Raw genomic sequence first — 22,410 nt, forward strand, 5'->3', positions numbered from 1 at the left:
TTTACAGGAGGGGGTCCTGGAGTGTGTGTCAGTATTTACAGGGAGGGTCCCCGGGGAGTGTGTCAGTATTTACAGGGGGGGTCCCGGGGAGTGTGTCAGTATTTACAGGAGGGGGTCCTGGAGTGTGTGTCAGTATTTACAGGGGGGGTCCCCGGGGAGTGTGTCAGTATTTACAGGGGGGGTCCCGGGGAGTGTGTCAGTATTTACAGGGGGGGTCCCGGGGAGTGTGTCAGTATTTACAGGAGGGGGTCCTGGGGTGTGTGTCAGTATTTAAAGGGGGGGGTCCCAGGCAGTTGTCAGTATTTACAGGGGGGGTCCCGGTCAGTATGTCAGTATTTACAGGGGGGGGTCCCGGGGAGTGTGTCAGTATTTACAGGGGGGGTCCCGGGGAGTGTGTCAGTATTTACAGGGGGGGTTCCCAGGCAGTATGTCAGTATTTACAGGGGGGGTCCCGGTCAGTATGTCAGTATTTACAGGGGGGGGTCCCGGGGAGTGTGTCAGTATTTACAGGAGGGGGTCCTGGGGTGTGTGTCAGTATTTAAAGGGGGGGGTCCCGGGGAGTGTGTCAGTATTTACAGGGGGGGTCCCGGGGAGTGTGTCAGTATTTACAGGAGGGGGTCCTGGGGTGTGTGTCAGTATTTAAAGGGGGGGGTCCCGGGGAGTGTGTCAGTATTTACAGGGGGGGTCCCGGGGAGTGTGTCAGTATTTACAGGGGGGGTCCCGGGGAGTGTGTCAGTATTTACAGGGTGGGGTCCCGGGGAGTGTGTCAGTATTTACAGGGGGGGGTCCCAGGGAGAGTGTGTCAGTATTTACAGGAGGGGGTCCTGGGGTGTGTGTCAGTATTTAAAGGGGGGGGTCCCGGGGAGTGTGTCAGTATTTACAGGGGGGGTCCTGGGGTGTGTGTCAGTATTTAAAGGGGGGGGGTCCCGGGGTGTGTGTCAGTATTTACAGGGGGGGGTCCCCGGGGAGTGTGTCAGTATTTACAGGAGGGGGTCCTGGGGATTGTGTCAGTATTTACAGGAGGGGGTCCCGGGGTGTGTGTCAGCCAATGGGGCTTTTCTCCTGCTTCATAAAACTTCCAGCCGAAAATAAAATGAGTCAAATATCCGAAGTGTGAGAAAGGAATTTTAATTAACAGTTAGTGTTGGAGATTGTTTAAAAATGTACACTTGTGCACACACTCGCACGCTCACGCACACTCACACTCATTCAGGGAGGCACCCCTTCCCTAACCTCGGTTTGGGGGGAGGACGGGGGAGGGGATGAGGCACGGCCTTCAATCCCTGACACAGAGCTGGCCAGGGGCGGTGCCCGTATGCCCCGAATCCACACAGGTCTGTCCCGAGTGGAGGTGGGTTGGGGGAGGGGTGGGGGAGGGAGAAGGACCTACGCACTCAAAAAAAAATAACCCGACTGACGTTCGCCCGACCCGTCAACATTCTCGTCACGCCCGGCACCTCTCTCCTGAACTAGCCGGAGCGCCAAGGATGTAGCCTAAGGGTTTGCATTAAGTCTAACCGCGCCAAAGTAGGGCAAAATAAATTAAGTTTGACACGCGGGCAGCCCGAGCAGCAGACGTGCGTTGGGAAAATGGAACGGGTCGAGACTGGTGCCCATTGCACAATGTGCTGACAATTCCCGACCATCATTTTCCTTTTGTGGTTGAGGGTTAAATATCGGGCCCCAGGACCCCGGGGAGAACTCCCCCTGTATCCCCCCCCCCCCCCCCCTCTTCTTCCAATAGCGGCCGTGGGATCCTCTACATCCACCCGAGAGGGGCAGACGGGGGCTCTCGGTTTAACGTCTCATCCTCAAAGACGGCACCTCCGGCAGTGCGGCACTCCTGTGCCCGGGAGACCGTGGATGCTCGGGACGGTGGCGGGGGAGGGGGGCAACTGACGCCTTCGAATCTGACAGGGTTAAGATTTTTTTTTTAATTGGGTGAGGGCCTTTGGAGCCGAGGGCGCAGATCAGCCATGTTTTGGTTGAATGGGCTAACAGGCGCGAGAGGGGCTGAATGGCCTTCCTCCTGTTACTAGGTATCAAATTTTAGGAGTTGTTTTAAGCTAATTTGGGGAGTGGGTGTTTCTCCGTTAAGAACAGAGGAAATTGCGCTAGAAGCCCCACAGTCAAACCTCAGTGACTCCTCCTTGCTCGTCCCCTAGTGATGATGTCATCATCACCCGCCACTCGGCAACTTGAAAAATAATATATAAATTTTCATCCTTGGGTGGGTTTTAATTGATTGCACTCCATAAAAGACTCTCAAAATGGCAAAGGCCTCCATCGTACAATTTCCCTCCAAAACCCCCACCAATGGCTTCCAAGGACAGGTGGGGGGTGGGGCGATGTCAAGGGTCATCCTGGTTCAAGACAAAAGGGGGGCCTCTGGTTTTCGACCTGATGCCTCATGGCTTCTCCGCGGGTCTTCACATTGTTTTTCAAGTCACGTCCCAGTGCTCGTGTCCTCTCGCCAAGGCCCCTATGGCAGGGGCTGGTTGCAGAGGGGGGGGGGTCCGTCATGCGTTGGCCGAGGGTAGCAGGGGCAGGGGGGGCTTCTTTCCTGGAGGAGGAGGGGCGGGTCTGTGGCAGGATTGGGTGGGGGGAGGGTCGGAAAGACAAAACATTATTTTAGTCGAGAGAGAGAGAGAGAGAGATGGAACAAACAATTGCATTTCTATAGCGCCTTTCACACCCAAAGCGTTTCACAGCCAATGAGGCACTCTTGCTTCTCAAGGGCGGTCACTGTTGCAATGTGGGAAACGCGGCAGCCAATCCGCGCACAGCAAGATCCCGCAAACAGCAATGCGACGATGACCCGGGTACATTTTTTTTTGTATTCGGTGATGCCGGTTGAGGGAGCTGTGTCGTAGATTGTCTTACGGGGGAATTTAAAGAGAGGCACACGTCTTCGGTGCAAGGGGAGGCCACGCGATTTGGAGGGTTACCCACCTGGAGGGCGCACCAAGATGCTGGGCTGCGTACAATGGCACTCTTAAGTCCTCGGGCTGCACCGACGCCATCCCAGAGGGCGGTCTCATGGCAGGGTCAGAAGGCAGGGGTTTCTTTGGAGGAGGGGGCTTCCTGGGGAGAGGGGGCTGTGGAAACAAAAATCAGGATGGGAGCGGTGTGGTTGGGGAAAGAAAGTTATTAGACATTTGTGAATAAAACAAAGAGGCCACTCAGCCCATCGACATCTGGCCGCCATCCCTCCCTCGATAACACTCCCCCCTCCCCACCACACCCAAACAAAGAAAGCGCCAATCGCCAACACTCACAGCCAATCGGAGTCAACGCAACAACCAATCGCCAACACTCACAGCCAATCGGAGTCAACGCAACAACCAATCGCCAACATCAACAGCCAATGGGAGTCAACGCAACAGCCAATCACCAATGTTTGCAACCAATCGCCAACATCAACAGCCAATGGGAGTCAACGCAACAGCCAATCACCAATGTTTGCAACCAATCGCCAACATGAACAGCCAATGGGAGTCAAAACAACAGCCAATCACCAATGTTTGCAACCAATCGCCAACATCAGCAGCCAATCGGAGTCAACGCAAATCACCGACATTTACAGCCAATCGGAATTGGTGCAACAGCCAATCACCAACACCGCAACAGCCGGAGTTAAAACGACCAACAGCAATGCCCAATTGCCAACGCCGCAAGCCCCGGTGGGAACCAACCCAAACAGCCAATCACCAGCTGTCAAAACAGCCAATCAGAACCACCGCAAGCCCCAATCGTTCGGAGCACAAGCTCCAATAGGCACGTAATGGGAAGGAGGGAGGGAGGGGGTGGGGATTGGGAGGGGCACCCCTGTGCCTCATCTTCCTTGGCATTCGCAAGAAGATCGGCCAGCACGTCAAATGACCCTTCACCTCTGCGACTGGGTTCAAACCTGGGATACGCCCTGTGCGAACCGACTTGGGTCACCCTCAACCCACTCCTTAACAAGTGTGATTCCATGGCAAGGAAACTGGAGGTGGGGAGAAAATATTGGACTGGCGGACCGTTATCGGAAAGGTCACGTGATGAGGAATACGGCCACGGAGAGTTGGCAACGTTGGCTGGGTACACAAGTCCACAGGCACAAGGCCCAGCGAGTCCGGCAAAAAAAAAACCCAGGTTACAGTCAATCATTTGGAGCAAATATCCCAATTTTCCCGACAGGACCTTTCCCTCAAGCTCGTTCCCCAACTCGGTCGCGGGGTGTGGGCGTCCCCGTGAGAACCGAGCAGAGCGCTAGGCACCACCAACCATCTCAGAATGCTCAGTCAATTTACACTGGCCTGGGGACAGGAGTCACGTGTAGGCCCGGAACGGGCAAAGACAAAGCGGTTCCCTTTTGGGCAAGAATTCTCTGCGCTATCTCGATGATGTGAGGAGACAAGTAACACAGAAAGTTCTAGCATGTTAGTACATTTTAAGTGCCATTATTAATGAAGTCAGCATGTGTATTAATTTGATGATTTAACTCGTTGAAATTTAAGGCCCATATTGGGTCTTCTGTCACCCGGTCCGGCAACACCTCAAATTTAAAATTCTAATCCTCGTTTTCAATCCCCTCCATGGCCTCCTCATCCCCTCCCTATCTCTGTCACCTCCTCCAGCCCCTACAACCCTCCGAGATCTCTGCTCTCCTCCAATTCCGGCCTCTTGCCCATCCCCCGATTCCCATCGCTCCACCATTGGCGGCCGGGCCTTCAGCTGCCTGGGGGCCCTAAGCTCTGGAATTCCCTCCCTAAACCTCTCCGCCTCTCTCTCTCTCCTCCTTTAAGACGCTCCTTAAAACCGACCTCTTTGACCGAGCTCTCGGTCGCCCGTCCCCTAATATCTCCTTACGTGGCCACGGGTCAGATTTCTTTGTCTGATTTACGTCCCTGTGAAGCCCCCTGGGGCGTATGATTACGTTAAAGGCGCTCGACAAATGCAAGTTGTTGTTGCTTTTGACGGCCATTTTGTATTTGAGGCCTGCCTCAGTCTAGGATCTGCTGACTCCTGAGACTCAAACTACAGGATTAGTCCAGCACTGTTCAGAAAGCTTTCAACAGGAGTCGTGCGCTGGTTACACTTCAGCAGGGACAGATGAGGGATTATGGTGTGTGAGGAGGGAGAGGGAGGAGGGGGGGGAGTGAATGTTTGCGGATGGGGTGCCAATCAAGCGGGCTGCTTTGTCCTGGATGGTGTCGAGCTTCTTGATTGTTGTTGGAGCTGCACCCATCCAGGCAAGTGGAGAGTATTCCATCACACTCCTGACTTGTGCCTTGTAGATGGTGGACAGGCTTTGGGGAGTCAGGAGGTGAGTTACTCACCTCAGGATTCCCAGCCTCTGACCTGCTCTTGTAGCCACGGTATTTATATGGCTACTCCAGTTCAGTTTCTGGTCAATGGTAGCCCCTGGGATGTCGATAGTGGGGGATTCAGTGATGGTAATGTCATTGAATGTCAAGGGGAGATGGTTAGATTCTCTCTGGTTGGAGATGGTCATTGCCTGGCACTTTAGCCTCATGGACAGGTCAACCCCATCAGTGCAGCCCCACTCCGCACCATCCGCCCCACCCCAACCCCCGCCCCATAAACCCAAAGCTCCAGCCAGTGCCCTTCAGCAAAAGATGAGAACCCAGTCTACCCCCCTCAGTGGTTACCTGTCTGCTGTCTGGCATGGGGTCAGCTGGCAGTGGCATCGACGGGGGAGGAGGCCTTGTTGGCCGGAGCGGGTGGGCGGGCTGCATGGAGACAAGTAAATGGATTAAGCCACCCCACTCGCCACAGCTGCCCTCCCTCAAAACTCCAACCCTCGGAGTCACGACACTCCGATTTCCCCCCCCCCCTCCAATCCCCAAAACTGGCAGCAAGCGCCCAAGAGGCCAACGGGAAAAGAAAGGTCTGGAAGATTGGCCTCAGCCGTACAGAGTCTCGATCGGACCCCATCTGGAGTAAATGGGATTCAGTTCCGGCCCCCCCCTCACGCCTCAGGAAGGATATATTGGCCTCGGACCTGGGTCCAGTGCAGATTGACCAGAATGATCCCGGGGATGAAAGGGTTAAATTACGGGGACAGGACGCACCGACTCGGCTTGTATTCCCCTCGAGTGTAGAAGATGAGGGGGTGATTTGATTGAGGTGCTTTTATGATTCTGAACGGAGTTGATAGGAATTGAGAGAGAGAGAGAGAAACGTTTGCCCCTGGTGGGGGCAGAACCTTAAACGCAGAGCCAGACCACTCAGGGGAGGGGGTTGCAAAAATCACTTCTAAATGGCAAGAGGACTAACCTGAACGAGATGAGAAGGGATCTAGCAACCAAAGACCGGCAGGAAGAGGTGTATCGGAATAGTGGGTTATCTTTCAGGAAGAGATGCGTCGTGTACAGGCTAAGAACGTTGCAACAAAGGAGGAAGGTAGAGGAACCAAGAACGGGGGGGCTCCTTGGATGGTGAGGGAGACAGAAAATATGGGGAAACAAAAAAAGGAGGGCATATGTTGCACGTCAGTTCGATTCTTCAACTGAGAACCAGGCCAAATACAACCGTCGAGAGGGGAGTTGAAGAGGAAAATAAGACTGGCAAAAAGAGAATATAATTGAATGGCAGTTAACATAAAAGGGAACCCAAAAATCATCTACTGGCATGTAAATAGTAAGCAGGTAGTAAGAGGTAGAAGGGGGCCGATTAGGGACAAAGATATGCTTAGAGGCTCAGGGCAAGACTAGAATATTTAATGAGTACTTTGCATCAGTGTTCACTAAGGAAGAGGATGCTGACAAAATATCAGTAGAAGTGGAAAGAGTAGAGGCGATGGATAGGGTAAAAATTGAGAGGAAAGGCTGGCTAGGTTTAGGGTAGATAAGTCACCAGGTCCGGATGGCTTGTATCCCAGGTTGGTAAAGGAAGTGGGGATTGAGCGAGCGGAAGGGCTGGTCATAATCTTCCCTGGATATTGGGGGAGGTGCCAGAGGATTGGAGAGTGGCAAATGTGACACCCTTATTCAAGAAAGGGTGTAAGCACAGTCCTAGCAACCGCAGACCAGTTAGTTTAACATCAGTGGTGGGTAAGGTTTTAGAAACAATAAACAGGGGAGGGGGGGAAAAAAAGTCAACAGGCACTCGGAGAGGTTTGAGTTAATTAAGGAGAGTCGGCACAGATTTGTAAAAGGCAGATCGTGCTTGACTAATCTAACTGAACTTTTTGATGAGGTAACAGAGAAGGTTGATGAAGGGAATGCGGTGGGTGGTTAGGTCCCCAACTGCATCCAGTTCTAGGCACCACACGTCAGGAAGGATGTGAGGGTCCTTGAGAGGGTGCAGAGATTGACCAGAATGGTGCCAGGGATGGGGGAGTTTAGTTACAAGGTTAGGTTGGAGAAGCTGGGGTTGTTCTTAGAACAAAGGAGATTGAGGGGAGATTTGATCGAGGGGTACAAGAATATGACAGGTTTCGATAAGGTAGACAAGGAAAACGTACAGCTGCCCTTCATCCTTATAATAACGTGCCCAAAAAATTCCTTGCCCTTTAAATAAAAGATGGCGTCGCACCAAATTTGTAAGCTGAAGAGACGACGCGGGGAGGAGGGGAGAAAGAGGGGCTCCTCGCAAACGGAATATTCTAGAGGTCGCTGCTGTTCCTTCCCATCTCCCCAACCCGCCCCGTTTTGTGTCTCCTAGGTTACCGCACGCCCCCCCCCCCCCCACACACCCTCATCCCAACCACCCACACACGCCAACCCCATCCCCCCCCCCCGCCCCCCACAGACTATTTCTCCCATTGGTTACCTGGCAAAGTTTGACCACGGGGTCTGGTGGTAGAGGCTTTGATGGTGGAGCAGGCCTCGATAATGGTTGAGGGATGGGCTGCATGGAGGGAAAAGCAGGGGGAGGGGGAAGAGAAAAAACACAGAAAAAAGAAGAAAGGGGGCCATCACAGAGAAGTTGGTTAGTCAAGCAATATCAAGATTATTCAAGTTCGTCAAGGAGCAATGACATGTTGGTTACCATGACAGCGAGCAGGTGGCATGCAATCGTGTGCAAAGTTAAGGCCAATGGTTGATGCGTCAATCGTAATGCAGAGTTTTGATGACCGAATCGCAACGATTTCTTTCCGTTGTCAATAATCGTACTCGGAATCGGTTGGCGATTTCAAGATTGGCCTGGTTGAAATTTTCTGCCGTCAGGTTTCCGGTTTGACTGATATTTAAACGCCCCCGAGTCACCAGAGACCAGGAACGTTCTCCAGCGACCGGACGCCAACTCAAAGCCTCAGCTTGGCTCGATGGGTTTGGATCCGAGGTCTCGCACCCCTCCCCCGCCCCCGCATGGGACCAAAGGCTGTGGATTCGAGCCCCCACTCCAGAGGCTCCAGCCCATAATCCAGGCCGACGCACCCAGTGCCAGCACTGAGGGGGTGCCGCACTGCCGGAGGTGCCGTCTTGCGGGTGAGACGTTAAACCACATCACATGGGACCCTCACGGCCAAAAGGCAGAGGAGACCACTGCCTCAGTCTGGGCTGGCGTGTGAACCCAGAGATGTCTAACCCACCCAGATTCCCCCAAACGGTGCTTTCCAAACATGGCCTCATCGGCCTTTCGCTCTGGGTCCTCAACTCCGAGGCCCCACTGAACGTTGTTTTCTTCACAATCCTTCGAACAGACCGCAAGCGACAAAAGCCAGACTGGTTTGTTTGGTGTTCGTCATGGGAAGGCCGGCATTTGTTGCCCATCCCTCGAGAAGGTGCCAACTTGAACCGCTGCAGTCCGTGTTGGGGTAGGTAGTCCCACAGCGCTGTTAGGGAGGGAGTTCCAGGATTTTGACCCAGAGACAGTGAAGGAACGGCCAATATAGTTCCAAGTCAGGATGGTGTGTGGATTGGAGGGGAACTTGCCCTGGGAGCTCTTGTCTTGCGGTGACTCGAACGTTCAAATGGGGTCTTTGATTAACAACAGATGACGAACAGTGAGACCACGTTGGACAACAGCCAACTTACCTTGACGGACTGTGCAGGCCTCATTTCCGTCTGTTGTAACCACTCCGAAGGTTTACACCGCAGCCTGCCAGCAGGGGGTGCCTGAGTCCCATTTTCCATCCGAGAATCCCTGAAACATGAAGCGGGAACAGGGGCGGGGGGTAAAGGTCAAAGCGCTAACAAGCCAATCCCCGAGTCACACAACCAAAAGCACTCTCACACAGCTGGCTTATCAAAATACCGCAGATCGAAATATTTTAATTTCCGCCCCCCAACTTTATTTTGCAGGATGGAAGCTTCCAGCTGTCTGCTGGCGAGGTCCGGAAGCATCGCTCGACATTCCCTGAACTACAGCCGGGAAAATAGGGAAGGTTTTAAACCCAACCTGCTACCTTCCTCTCTAGCCCGCTCTCATAAGGGTGCAGAGGGAGATTTACCGGAATGGGAGCAGGGATGAGGGACTTCAGTTAATGTGGAGAGACTGGGAGAAGCTGGGATTGTTCTCCGTAGAGCAGAGAAGGTTAAGGGGGAGATTTAATCGGGGCGTTCGAAATCGGGAAGGGTTTTTGATGGAGTAAATAGGAGAAACTGTTTCCAGTGGCAGGAGGGTCGGTAACCAGAGGGACACAGATTGAAGATAATTGGTGAAAGAACCAGAGGGGGGGGGGGGAGAAGAATTTTTTTTTAACGCAGCGAGTTGTTGTGATCTGGAACGCGCTGCCTGAAAGGGCGGTGGAAGCAGATTCAATAGTAACTTTCAAAAGGGGAATTGGATAAATACTGGAAGGGGAAAAATGTGCAGGGATGTGGGGGGAAAGAGCAAGGGGAGGGGAGTGGGACTAATTGGAGAGCTCTTTCAAAGAGCCAGCACAGGCACGATGGGCCGAATGGACTCCTTCTGTGCTGAATGACTATGACTATCTTAAAACCAGTTCTGAACAGGCAAATCTTCATTTCCTCATCCTTCTGACGTCCACACAATGAATGAGTCACGTCCAGTTTCGGATGACATCAATAGCTGGCTATTTTGCCAAGTTCATGAATCATTCTTTGAAACACAATTGTTCCTTTTGTGAATTTTGTCATCAAAGGTGAGGGGGCACATTCTATTTCATCCAAAAACATCAAACACTCCCAGGACAGGTACAGCACGGGGGTTAGATACAGAGTAAAGCTCCCTCTACACTGTCCCCCATCAAACACTCCCAGGACAGGTAGCACCCTACCATTGGCGTTCCCTTGGCCATGTTGAACACGAAGAGCCACAGTTGACCTTTGTGGGGGGAGGGGAGGGTCAAAGGTGAATCTATGGGGGGGGCGGGGGCAGGTTCAGTTGACCCAATTCCAGCCACAAACAGATCAACATTAGATACGATCCAGTTGGAGCAGAAAGTAAGTCAAGTTGTTTTCATGGCAGCATTGAGAAGACTTCCCTGACCCAAGAGGCGGTCTCTGATGAGTGACCTCCTGTTGCGAATACCTCCTCAATCCTTGGATGGTTGGTCGCAGGCTCGGAGAGGAAGAACCTGTGATGGACAATGACCTCCTTCCCAAGCAGGGTCAAGAGAGCTTTGGGCTAGAGTGGCCCCCCTCGATTCTCAATAAAACAGGCCCAAGTTTCAGGCAAAGCAGCTCAGGGAAGACACAGTCAATGCCACCACTATCATCAACCCCGCCAACCAACGGCTCGAGTCTATATAAAGACATTAGATGGCCGGGAAGAAACCATTCATTAAATTCAGTCTCTTGGAGACAGCTGGTCTATTTCTGTTCACTATCGCGCGGTTACGTCCGTTAATGTGGAGAGACTGGGAGAAGCTGGGATTGATCCCCTTAGAGCAGAGAAGGTTAAGGAGGAGATTTAATCGGGGCGTTCAGAATCAGGAAGGGTTTTGATGGAGTAAATAAGGAGAAACTGTTTCCAGTGGCAGGAGGGTCGGTCACCAGAGGGACACAGATTGTAGATAATCGGTAAAAGAACCAGAGGGGGGAGAGGAGGAGAATTTTTTTTTAACGCAGTGAGTTGTTGTGATCTGGAACGCGCTGCCTGAAAGGGCAGTGGAAGCAGATTCAATAGTAACTTTCAAAAGGGCAATTGGATAAATACTTGGAAGGGGAAAAATTTGCAGGGATATGGGGGAAAGAGCAGGGGGAGGGGAGTGGGACTAATTGGATAGCTCTTTCAAAGAGCCAGCACAGGCACGACGGGCCGAATGGACTCCTCCTGGTGATGCAAGATTCTCTGTGTCTAAAGTGTTCCGGTGGGGCGGGCGGGGGGTGGGGGGGTGGAATTTCCAAACTGAGATTGATCGATTTCTGTTGGTTTAAAGGGATCAAGGGTCGCAGAACCAAGGCGGGGAGATGGAGCCTTGATCTGGTTGAATGGCGGAACAGGTTTGAGGGGCCGAGGGGCCGAGTGGCCTCCTCCTGTTCTTGTGCTCCTTTGTCCCAATAAAAGTAGTACCGGCGAGGATTACAAAAAACATCATTCAATGTTTGCCCGAGCATCCGTGAGCCGACCTGGGACAGTAAGCTGCGTGCTTAGCCTTTGGGCCCGAGAGATAGCCTATAGGAGAAAGAAACAGAGCATGTCCATCATGCAGCCAAGCATAGAGAGCAGAGCAGGACCTCTGGATAATAAATCACACACCCACAAGCAGAGGGATTAGCCATTGCAACACCAGGGCGAGAGGTGATAGGCATCTAAACAATTTGAGTGTCGGAGATTGGTCTTTCAAAGAATAGGGGGAAGTCTCTTCGGTATGTCCCATCACCGTCAGGAACTGAACTGAGTATCAAATTTCACAGCAAGGGAGTTCTCCCCGGTGTCCTGGCCAATAATCCGGTCCCCACTCCGGAGACTTGAACCCAGAACCCCGGTATCCCGGGGCCAATCTTTACCCCACAAACCAACATCAGTAAAAGCAGATGATCTGGTTGTTAACATACTGTTGTTTGTGGGACTAGCTGACTGCAATGGGGAGAACTCCCCCCACTAACCTTCCCCCCCCAGCACCTCTTCCATTCGAAAGACGGCACCTCCGACAGTGCGGCACTCCCTCGGCACTGGCAGTGGGAGTGTCAGCCCGGATTTTCTTCTGACCCAGGGACCACTGAGCAGCAGTTGGCACTAGCATCAATAACAGAGGGGGGAGAAGCGTTGGGGTGGGTGGAAACAAGGCAGGGGTAATCTTCCTGGGAAAACATAGGCCCTCACTAAACCCAGCTGAGAGCAGGGAGCGGTATTAATTGCCAACCATGAAACCCAAGCTCGGTTCAAAGATGCAGGAAGGGCGCGAGGGAGTTCGGGAGGGAGGGAAGGAGCACGTAGCTGAGGGAGAGCGAGACTCGAACATGTTACCATTCTTCGTCCGGTGGAATCTGTTGCCGCAGAAAACCGAGCCGATAGCCGCCTGTCGCACTGCATTGTGGGTAAGAAGACAGAGTAACTGGCCAAGTTCTACATTGTGGATGGAAGGCAAGAGGTGCAAGGGTAAAGAGATATAGGTACATTGACAGGTTATCATATTCTTCAGCGCATCATAGGGAACACCCAACAGGGCCTTTTTAAAAGGGAGTCGTGCAAGAATGGGTCCTCAGTGCACATTGGTGCAGATTAGACTTCAGATAATGGCGCTATTTCCACTGGATGCATCAAAGGCTAGGAGGCCTTTTTTTGTTTTTGTTCAAGTTACAAAGGGTTCCACTGACTAATTAAGGAGTGGCTGCTTCCTCTGGTCAGTGGAAAGTCAATCCCAAGAGTTCAGCCACGGGTCACTGGGAGAGTGAGGAGAGAGTTTGGGAGACATTTCTTCACACACAGAGCTCTTGGAGCCTGGAATGATTCATCACAGGGAGCGGTTCAGGCAGAGGCCATTGTATCCCTTAAGAACACATTCCATCATTGTTTAAAACAGATATACTGGGCGATGGGGAGAGAGCGGGGCAGTGGGATTAGTTTGGGGATTGATACAGGGCTATGGGGAGAGAGCGGGACAGTGGGATTAGTTTGGGGATTGATACAGGGCTATGGGGAGAGAGCGGGACAGTGGGATTAGTTTGGGGATTGATACAGGGCTATGGGGAGAGAGCGGGGCAGTGGGATTAGTTTGGGGATTGATACAGGGCTATGGGGAGAGAGCGGGGCAGTGGGATTAGTTTGGGGATTGATACAGGGCTATGGGGAGAGAGCGGGGCAGTGGGATTAGTTTGGGGATTGATACAGGGCTATGGGGAGAGAGCGGAACAGTGGGATTAGTTTGGGGATTGATACAGGGCTATGGGGAGAGAGCGGGGCAGTGGGATTAGTTTGGGGATTGATACAGGGCTATGGGGAGAGAGCGGGACGGTGGGATTTGTTTGGGGATTGATACAGGGCTATGGGGAGAGAGCGGGACAGTGGGATTAGTTTGGGGATTGATACAGGGCTATAGGGAGAGAGCGGGACAGTGGGATTAGTTTGGGGATTGATACAGGGCTATGGGGAGAGAGCGGGACAGTGGGATTAGTTTGGGGATTGATACAGGGCTATGGGGAGAGAGCGGGGCAGTGGGATTAGTTTGGGACTGATACAGGGCTATGGGGAGAGAGCGGGGCAGTGGAATTAGTTTGGGGATTGATACAGGGCTATGGGGAGAGAGCTGGACAGTGGGATTAGTTTGGGGATTGATACAGGGCTATGGGGAGAGAGCGGGGCAGTGGGATTAGCTTGGGATTGATACAGAGCTATGGAGAGAGAGCGGGACAGTGGGATTAGCTTGGGATTGATACAGGGCTATGGGGAGAGAGCGGGGCAGTGGGATTAGTTTGGGATTGATACAGAGCTATGGGGAGAGCGCGGGACAGTGGGATTTGTTTGGGGATTGATACAGGGCTATGGGGAGAGAGCAGGGCAGTGGGATTAGTTTGGGGATTGATACAGGGCTATGGGGAGAGAGCTGGACAGTGGGATTAGTTTGGGGATTGATACAGGGCTATGGGGAGAGAGCGGGGCAGTGGGATTAGCTTGGGATTGATACAGAGCTATGGAGAGAGAGCGGGACAGTGGGATTAGCTTGGGATTGATACAGGGCTATGGGGAGAGAGCGGGGCAGTGGGATTAGTTTGGGATTGATACAGAGCTATGGGGAGAGAGCGGGACAGTGGGATTAGTTTGGGGATTGATACAGGGTTATGGGGAGAGAGCGGGACAGTGGGATTAGTTTGGGGATTGATACAGGGCTATGGGGAGAGAGCAGGGCAGTGGGATTAGTTTGGGGATTGATACAGGGTTATGGGGAGAGAGCGGGACAGTGGGATTCGTTTGGGGATTGATACAGGGCTATGGGGAGAGAGCGGGGCAGTGGGACAATATGCGAGGGTTAGGCTGGATAGACGAGGGGAATTCCCTGGTTGGTTTGAGGTGGGGGGGGGTGGTGGGGAACAGTGGGGGGAGGGGGGTAATGTCCATCGAGTGCCCTTTCTTACCTGTGCTGCTGTGGGTTCCCTTTTCCCAGCTTCTGAAGCTCCGATCGCACCAACTCCCTCTTACAGTAACACAGGAGCAGCAAGGCTGAGAGAACCAGCAGAAATGTCACCAACAAGGCTATGAGCATTGTGCCTTTACCTGCAAAAGGCACAAAGGAAGTCCTCTTGTTACAAACACTGAATTTCTGGTTTTTAAGCGAATTAAGAGATTTCCCCTGGCAGGACCGAGCAAGTTCACAGACATCAGCCGGGCCCTCGTGAGAGGGCATTCAGTGCCGAAGGAATGCTGCTGAGGGAATCCGGTCGAGGAGCTGCCCGCCTGCTGGACGCGGGGGAGGGATTTCTGATATCTTCCCTCAGTCCCCAACAAGGAGAGCTCGAGGGTTTGCAGGGCCCCTGGGTGGCAGCAGCCTCCCACCCGAGGACCAGACCCCACCGTGATCAGAGACTTCCCCCCCCCCCACCCCCTCCCCAACGACATGGCCAGCATGATCCGCTGCCAGGAGTGGGCAAGGATGTTCCGCAGGGTGGGCGGAGGGGTGGGATTTGTCTGGAGTTACTGAGGAACGTTGCCAGTTCGAGAGAGAGGTGAGGAGGTGCAGGAGAGAGAGGAAGAGAGAGGGTTTGGGGAGAAGTGGGGGGGAGCGGGGGAGAAGTGGGGGGGAGCGGGGCAGAGAGAGGGGGGAGCGGGGCGGAGAGAGGGGGGAGCGGGGCAGAGAGAGGGGGGAGCGGGGCAGAGAGAGGGGGGAGCGGGGCAGAGAGAGGGGGGAGCGGGGCAGAGAGAGGGGGGAGCGGGGCAGAGAGATAAGGTAAGAGAAAGAGAGAGAAAAATAAAGTGATGATGTGAATACAACAATCTCTGTCTCATCCAGTATACAATTACAAAACCACTACAGAGCCACCCGAACACAGAGCTCAAGGCTAACAGCTAACAGATAGGCTGGCAGACCCTAACCTACCTTGGGTTCCCTGCACTGGGCCACTGTCGATACTTCCTCCGTAGCCAGTCTGTTTACAGTCAGGGGGTGCCCAGCCAGCGTCACAGTGACAGTTATCATTACTGTTACAAACCTAAGGAAGGGACCGAGGAAAACCAAATATCAGGAGTTACAGCAAAATCATCAGTGTGATTTCATAGTACACGACAGGAGACAGAAACACCACTGGTGAAATTGTTTTTGCGATTGCAACTGGGAGAGAATGGGAAGGGGTTTGATCCATTGGGATTGTGTACAATGGGAGTGAATGGGAAGGGGTTCGATTCCTTGGGATTGTGTACAATGGGAGTGAATGGGAAGGGGTTTGATCCATTGGGATTGTGTACAATGGGAGTAAATGGGAAGGGGTTTGATCCATTGGGAATGTGTACAATGGGAGTGAATGGGAAGGGGTTTGATCCATTGGGATTGTGTACAATGGGAGTGAAGGAAAAGAGGTTCGATTCCTTGGGATTGTGTACAATGGGAGTGAATGGGAAGGGGTTTGATCCATTGGGATTGTGTACACTGGGAGTAAATGGGAAGGGGTTTGATCCATTGGGATTGTGTACAGTGGGAGTGAATGGGAAGGGGATTGGGTCTCTGGCCTCCCCTTCAACAGGGGGATGGTTCTCAACCCTGCAAACGCTTAGAAAGAGGAGGGAGCTGGTCGGAATCCTTGCGAGATGGTGCAGTTAGCAGACATTGGACAAGATCACCAGCCAGGATCCCTGGGCATCCATCTTACCCCGTGATTGTTACATTTCTGCAGGCATTCCTCCACTCCCAGCATGGAGACATCCTGGCACTTCCTGTTGATACAGGCCTGAAGGGGAGATGGGAAAAGATGTCATAAAGAGGGTTTGTAAGAACATCGGAACTAGGAGCGGGAGGAGGCCATTCGGCCCCTCGAGCCTGCTCCGCCATTCAATAAGATCATGGCCGATCTGCCTCAACACCACCTCCCCGCCCGAATTCCATATCCCTCAATTACCTTCGTGTCCAAAAATCTATCACTCTCAGTTTTGAATATACTCAACGACCGAGCATCCAAGGGTCTCTGGGGTACAGAATTGGAATGGGAAATGCTCAGTGCGACCTCAAACATTAATGGACACAGAGGGCCCTACTGAGGCTCCCCAAGCTACATCCCGAGCAGAGCAACACCCACCTCCCCCGCCCCCTACCCCACCGGATCTTGAAGCAGGTCCCACATCCATCCTCTCTGCACACCATCCACCCCTGGTAGCTCTCCGACCAGTACTGAGGTAGGGCAAGAACAGGCTCACCGCCCTCTCTACCCCCCCTCCCCTCCCCCAACAACTCCCACTGCCGCCAGCTCCTAAATTTCGGGATCGGGTCAGTTGCGACGCACCCTGCGGTCAAATAGCCAGTCGAGGGCCACTATCCAGGTTGAGGCCTGGAGAACCGCCACCCTGGGCGAGGTCGGGCAGGGGAGTGACATCCAAGCAGTCCGCAGTTTGGAGACTCGACCCAAAATGTTCTGAGTATAAAGTGACGGGTTGCCCTCAGGACCGCCCCCCCCCACCCCGTACCTTCCGTTCACCGCAGACTGTGCCGGGCATAACCATAGCCGGATCGGCGATGTCATCACCAAAGTTGAAGTACGTCCCGCGGCAGCTGTATTCCTTACTGCCAACCTTGATATTGGTGACCAGTATCTCCGCGTTAGACCCGAGCACAGGACGGTCGTTTCCTCCCTGGCACTGGATTTTCCCACACTTTGCGTCCCTGGCGTTAAAAAAAAAAGGGATGCATTCATGTCAGGAATTTCCACATTTCAACTCCGCCTGTAACGGAGTAAAATGGCCCTTCAGAGGAGCGTTACCAAACAAAATGTTGACCCCGAGCCACATGAGGAGATATTAGGGGACGGGCGACCAAAAGCTCGGTCAAAGAGGTCGGTTTTAAGGAGCGTCTTAAAGGAGGAGAGAGAAGCAGAGGGATATCTGTGGAACCGTACCCCAGCAAGAGTTTGGGATGGGGGTGGGGATAATGTAAGGAGGGGCGGGTGGGGGGGGGGGGGGCGGGAAGTTAACACATTACTTACACTTCAGCGCAGCTCATGAATGTCCCGTTCAGGTGCTCTCCACAGTTTCCATACTTATCACCCTTTTTATTGACGGTGGTAAAACAGATATCGTCAGCTTGAACTGAACCTATGAAGGGGAAATGCTGGTCAGCACATAGCCACTCCCTCATTGGTCAGCATAACCCACCCTCTCACCGGTCAGCACGTACACTGTAACAATCACCTGGACTCATGGCTTGTATTAATTTTCTAGAGGAAACTTTTAATTTGGGAATTGATTTTTTGCTTTGTTTTTAACTGTAAGGCAAACAAAACCATCTGTTTTGAGAAGCTTGCAAACAAACCTATGGCGCTTACAAATCCATTGGGGTGGCCCATGTTTATTTAGTAAGGGGAAGTGTGAAGACCCTAGACAATGGCAACCTCTCTGACCTTCTTGATGGAGACTGTGTGCCTGTAGATGCCTCCATCAGGGGATGTAAGTTATTCATACGATTTCCCAGAACAAGGAGAAGATTTGGAGTTGGAACTAATTACTTTAAATTTCTATCTGGGACATCCCATATGTACCACTTTGCCATGGCATTCGATGATGCAGGGGCTACCTGTTGGTGTTTTGATGTGTGTGCTTGCTGACGGACAAGCGGTTGGCTTTGAAAGCAGTAGGGCTCAGGAGCAAAGAGGCCATCATGAACCAGGGGTGTTTCTGTTTTGAGTAAGGTCTGGGCTTAAGCTGGGGAGTCCAGTTTAGAGGTGTTGGAAGAGAATTAGAGGACCTGCCTAGCTGGAAGCTGGAGGGAGAATCCCCAGGAGCTCTCAGAGCTCGGAAGACAGTTGAGAAACTGAAGTGAATTCCTGTGAGCTGTGATACACTTTGAATTGATCCCAGGAGAAGTGGACAAACTGCCAAGATCCTGTACCGTATAGGGGAACTCTTGGGGTGGAAGTAATAGTTAAACAGGAGTGCTCTGTTAAGTGATTTCAAATTGTAGTGTTTAGTAGTGTTTTGCTTTGTTTAACTCTTGTACTGTAAAGTTTTTTTTTGTTTAAAACAGGAAGTCTTGTGGCTTAATTCTTTCAGTAATAACTTTGAAAAAGAGAAATATAATTCCCAGTTAACGGTCCCTTATAGGGATCGTAACATAACCAACCCTTCACACCGGTCAGGACGAGGTCATGGACAAATACAGAAATCTGGGAAGGTTGTAAGGGCTGGAGGAAGTCACAGTGAGGGGAGGGGGAGGGGGGTGGGGTGAGGGGCCATGGAGCGATTTGAAAACAAAGGATGAAATTTTAAGTTTCAGGCGTTGCTGGACCAGGAGCCAATGTGCGTCGGCGAGCACAGGGGTGATGGGTGAACAGGACTCGGTGCGAGTTAAGATGCGGGACAGCAGATTTTTAGCTGAGCTGAAGTTTACAGAGGGTGGAATACAGGAGGCCGGCTAGGAGAGCATTGGAATTGATAGAGTCTGTAGGTGACAAAGGCATAGAGGAGGGTTCTAGAAACAGGGGCAGAGATGGGCAATGCTACGAGCATGAAAGTAAATGGGTGATGACGGTAGATGATGCGGGGCTACCTAGGGTGCTTACAAATCCACGGGTGGTCCACGTTTGTAATGGGAAGTGTGAAGACTCTATGCAATGGGAACCTCTCTGACCTTCTTGATGGAGACCGTGTGCCTGTAGCTGCCTCCATCAGGGGTTGTAAATTATTCATATGATTTCCCAGAACAAAGAGATTTGGAGTTGGAAATAATTCGTTTAAATTTCTATCTGGGACATCCCATATGTACCACTTTGCTATGGTGATAGAAGATGCAGAGGATGCCTGCTGGTGTTTTGGTCAGACACGAGGGGCTGAACGGCCTCCCTCTTCCATCACTTTACCTCAAGAAACCCTTGTGGGCAGCGCTGCCCAGGCAACGGGCCTTGAAAAACCGTCTCGGCACCTGCTCACCTGGGCCCCAGAGGACCTGGCACTGCTGCTCGAAGGTGAGGCAGGCTCCATTGTAGCAGTAGGCCCTGGCGTTGTTGCAGGTGAGGCCATTCCTGCGGAAGACGTTGGGGGGGCAGTAGGGCGTGACTCCGTTGCAGTACTCTGGCAAGTCGCAATCTCCCAGCGGGAGTCGGCAAACAGTGGCCGCACTTTTCAACTGTAGGGTCACAACAAAAAAAATAAATGATTTACCCCCCCCCATTTATCGTCTGTCCATCGTGTCAAAGTATTACACAGTATTTCCAGCACAAAAAATAGGCCATTCGGCCCATCTGCTCTGTGCTGGAGTTTCTGTCCCACACAAGCCTCCTCCCACCCTCTCTTCATCTCACCCTATCCCCATATCCTTCCATTCCTTTCTCCCTCATGTGTTTATCCAGCTTCCCCTTAAATACATCTCTGCTATTCCCCCTCAACCACTCCCTGTGGTAGAGAGTTCCATTCCATTCAGAAGTCACTCTGTCTAGGTCCTAACTCAAGCCTCACATGGGATTCTTGAGTGACTTACAACAGAAAAGGAGTCTAGATGGTTTACCCAATACTTTCCTCACAGCATTTGATCTTCGGGAGACCTTCTCCCAGGTGGACTCCAACCCAAGGCTAAAGAGCCCACACCTTCCTTTTACTCTGACTCACTGGGTCGCTCTCTCTCTCACCTGTGAGTCTGAAGGTTGTGGGTTTGAGCACCCCCCCACCCCCGGTTCCAGAGACGTGAGCCCATAATCCAGGCCGACACTCCCAGTGCCAGTACTGAGGGAGTGCTGCACTGTCGGAGGTGTCGACTTGCAGATTTAAACCACGTCTGCCCTCTCAGGTGGGTGTGAAAGATCCCACGGCCACTCTCGGAAGAAGAGTGGGGCGGGGGGAGGGGGGGTGGTGGGGGGAGAGGTTCTCCCTGGTGTCCTGGGCTAATAAGAACATGAGAAAAGGACCAGGAGGCTCCGCACAGCCCCTCGGGCCTGCTCTGCCATTCAATGAGATCATGGTTGATTTTCTGCCTCAATTCCACATTCCCTCGATCCCCACGTCCCTCAATTCCCTTCGCGCCCAAATCCCTCTCGATCTCAGTCTCGAATATACTCAACGACCGAGCATCCGCAGCTCCCTGGGGTAGAGAATTCCAAAGATTCACCACCCCTTCTGAGTGAAGAAATTTCTCCTCATCTCAGTCCGAAATGGCCTTGCCCTCATCCCGAGACTGGGCTTGTAATTCCCGAAGATTAAGGGGTGATCAAGTCGAGGGGTTTAAGATGATTTAAGGATTCGACCGGGTCAATAGAGAGAAACTATTTCCTCTCGGTGGGGGAGGGGTGGGTCAATTGGAAATTTCCAAACTGAGATTGATAAATTTTTTGTTGGGTTAAGGGGATTAAGGATTACAAGAAATGGAGTTAAGATACAGATCAGCCATGATCTGATTGAATGGCGGAACAGACTCGAGGGGCCGAATGGCCTGCTCCTATGCTAAGTAGATGGATGAGGAGCAACTGATGTAAATTAATTCCTCCCCCCCCGCCCCCCCAATAACCACCCCGCCCCCAACTGCAGTGCCCCTTTGGGTGCCAATTCTGCCTCCCTCACAACGCAAGGGGCTAGGCTTAAGTTCGAGCGCAGTAACGCACGCGGGGAGTACCAACATGGACTCTTACCTTGCAATTTTCACAGCAGGCACCTTCAGTGGAACACTCTGCCCCGGGAACCAATCTGCAGGTGCTAGCATTGCAGCAGGGATCATCACACTCCTGATACGGAGAGAGAGAGAGAGAGAGGAGAGAGTAAGTCGCCAATGGCTTTTGAGGCCTACGCGGTCTCCGTGGCAACGCGAGGCCTGAAATACTCCAGTCGGTGTTCTAACCATCGCCATTTCCATCCCTGCCTTTGATAACCGAGAAACTATTTAGCTGCGAAACGATCGGGTGGGAAAATGCACCATGGGGGGCGCACGATTGATGCTCCAATCGGGCTCCCGGGCTAAGAAAGGAACAATCAAACTGGCACCTCTCTTTGTGATTCGCCAAGTCATACCACATCAGGGTAAAATGGCCCCTTTCGAAAATGTCTTGGCAGGGATGGGGGGGGATCTCGAGCCTTGAAACTGCAATCCAGCAGGAGTCCGGAGAGGAGGGGATGGGAGTAAAAGGGAAGGGAGTGGAGGGGAGGAGAGGGAGTAAAGATTCCCCGCGCATTGGCTCTTCATTGTCCTCACATCTGCCAGGCCGCAGTCACATTCCTCTCCTTCCTCCAAGTACAGGTTGCCACACCTCTGGCCCCCGAAGAGCCGGTCGGAGGCCGGGAAGTTGAAGAGGCACATCGCTCCGCCGTGTTTCAGGCTTCGCTCCAGGTCGTCTTTGCTGCAGCTGCTGAAGGCCTGACCTGGAAGGAACCTGGCAGGGAGAGGCAGACAGCGTCAAGACACTTTTACCCAAAAACGCAACTTGTTATTCATTCACGGAATGGGAGCGTCGCATCCTGAATTGCACCCCCCCGCCACCCACCCCCCCCCCCGGAAGGTGGTGGTAAGCAACTGAGTGGCGTGCGAGGCCATTTCAGAGGGCAGTTAAGAGGCAACTAGATTGCTGAGGGTCTGGATTACATGTAGGCCAGACCAGGTAAGGACGGCGGATTTCCCTCCCTAAAGGACATTAGTGAACCAGATGGATTTTTATATCAATCCAATAGTTTCATTGCAGCTTTACTGAAACTTATGTCTCCGAATCATAAGTCCAGGCCTCTAGATTACTAGTTCAGTAGCTCAACCACTAGGCTATCATACCCTCCCCCAGTGACTCTCTTCATTCTGTTTGATAATATTAAACAGGGTTAGATACAGAGTAAAGCCCCCTCTACACTGTCCCCAACAAACACTCCCAGGACAGGTACAGCACGGGGGTTAGATACAGAGTAAAGCTCCCTCTACACTGTCCCCAACAAACACTCCCAGGACAGGTA

The 22,410-nt window shown here is 52.5% G+C and overlaps 1 protein-coding gene across 4 annotated transcripts in view; it reads right to left on the reverse strand.

Annotated features, from left to right (window-relative positions):
* Positions 1 to 1,112: 1,112 nt before the first annotated feature.
* adam15 (ADAM metallopeptidase domain 15) overlaps positions 1,113 to 22,410 on the reverse strand; it is a 46,683-nt gene continuing 25,385 nt past the window's right edge. The window contains exons 10-23 of one of the 4 annotated variants that reach the window (XM_068022840.1): positions 21,668 to 21,845; positions 21,111 to 21,203; positions 19,423 to 19,618; positions 17,484 to 17,592; positions 16,969 to 17,164; positions 16,161 to 16,238; positions 15,395 to 15,506; positions 14,436 to 14,574; positions 12,331 to 12,390; positions 8,991 to 9,099; positions 7,783 to 7,860; positions 5,658 to 5,738; positions 2,953 to 3,098; positions 1,113 to 2,583 (exon numbers count right to left, since the gene is read on the reverse strand). In XM_068022840.1, coding sequence (XP_067878941.1) covers positions 2,520 to 2,583; positions 2,953 to 3,098; positions 5,658 to 5,738; positions 7,783 to 7,860; positions 8,991 to 9,099; positions 12,331 to 12,390; positions 14,436 to 14,574; positions 15,395 to 15,506; positions 16,161 to 16,238; positions 16,969 to 17,164; positions 17,484 to 17,592; positions 19,423 to 19,618; positions 21,111 to 21,203; positions 21,668 to 21,845 — 1,639 coding nt within the window. In that variant the 3' untranslated portion in view covers positions 1,113 to 2,519. Of the gene's footprint in view, positions 2,584 to 2,952; positions 3,099 to 5,657; positions 5,739 to 7,782; positions 7,861 to 8,990; positions 9,100 to 12,330; positions 12,430 to 14,435; positions 14,575 to 15,394; positions 15,507 to 16,160; positions 16,239 to 16,968; positions 17,165 to 17,483; positions 17,593 to 19,422; positions 19,619 to 21,110; positions 21,204 to 21,667; positions 21,846 to 22,410 lie in introns of all 4 variants that reach the window. The other 3 variants (XM_068022839.1, XM_068022841.1, XM_068022842.1) reach the window with 3 other exon arrangements.

This window comes from Heterodontus francisci, chromosome 46, assembly GCF_036365525.1.
Source record: "Heterodontus francisci isolate sHetFra1 chromosome 46, sHetFra1.hap1, whole genome shotgun sequence".
Classification (NCBI taxonomy): domain Eukaryota; kingdom Metazoa; phylum Chordata; class Chondrichthyes; order Heterodontiformes; family Heterodontidae; genus Heterodontus; species Heterodontus francisci.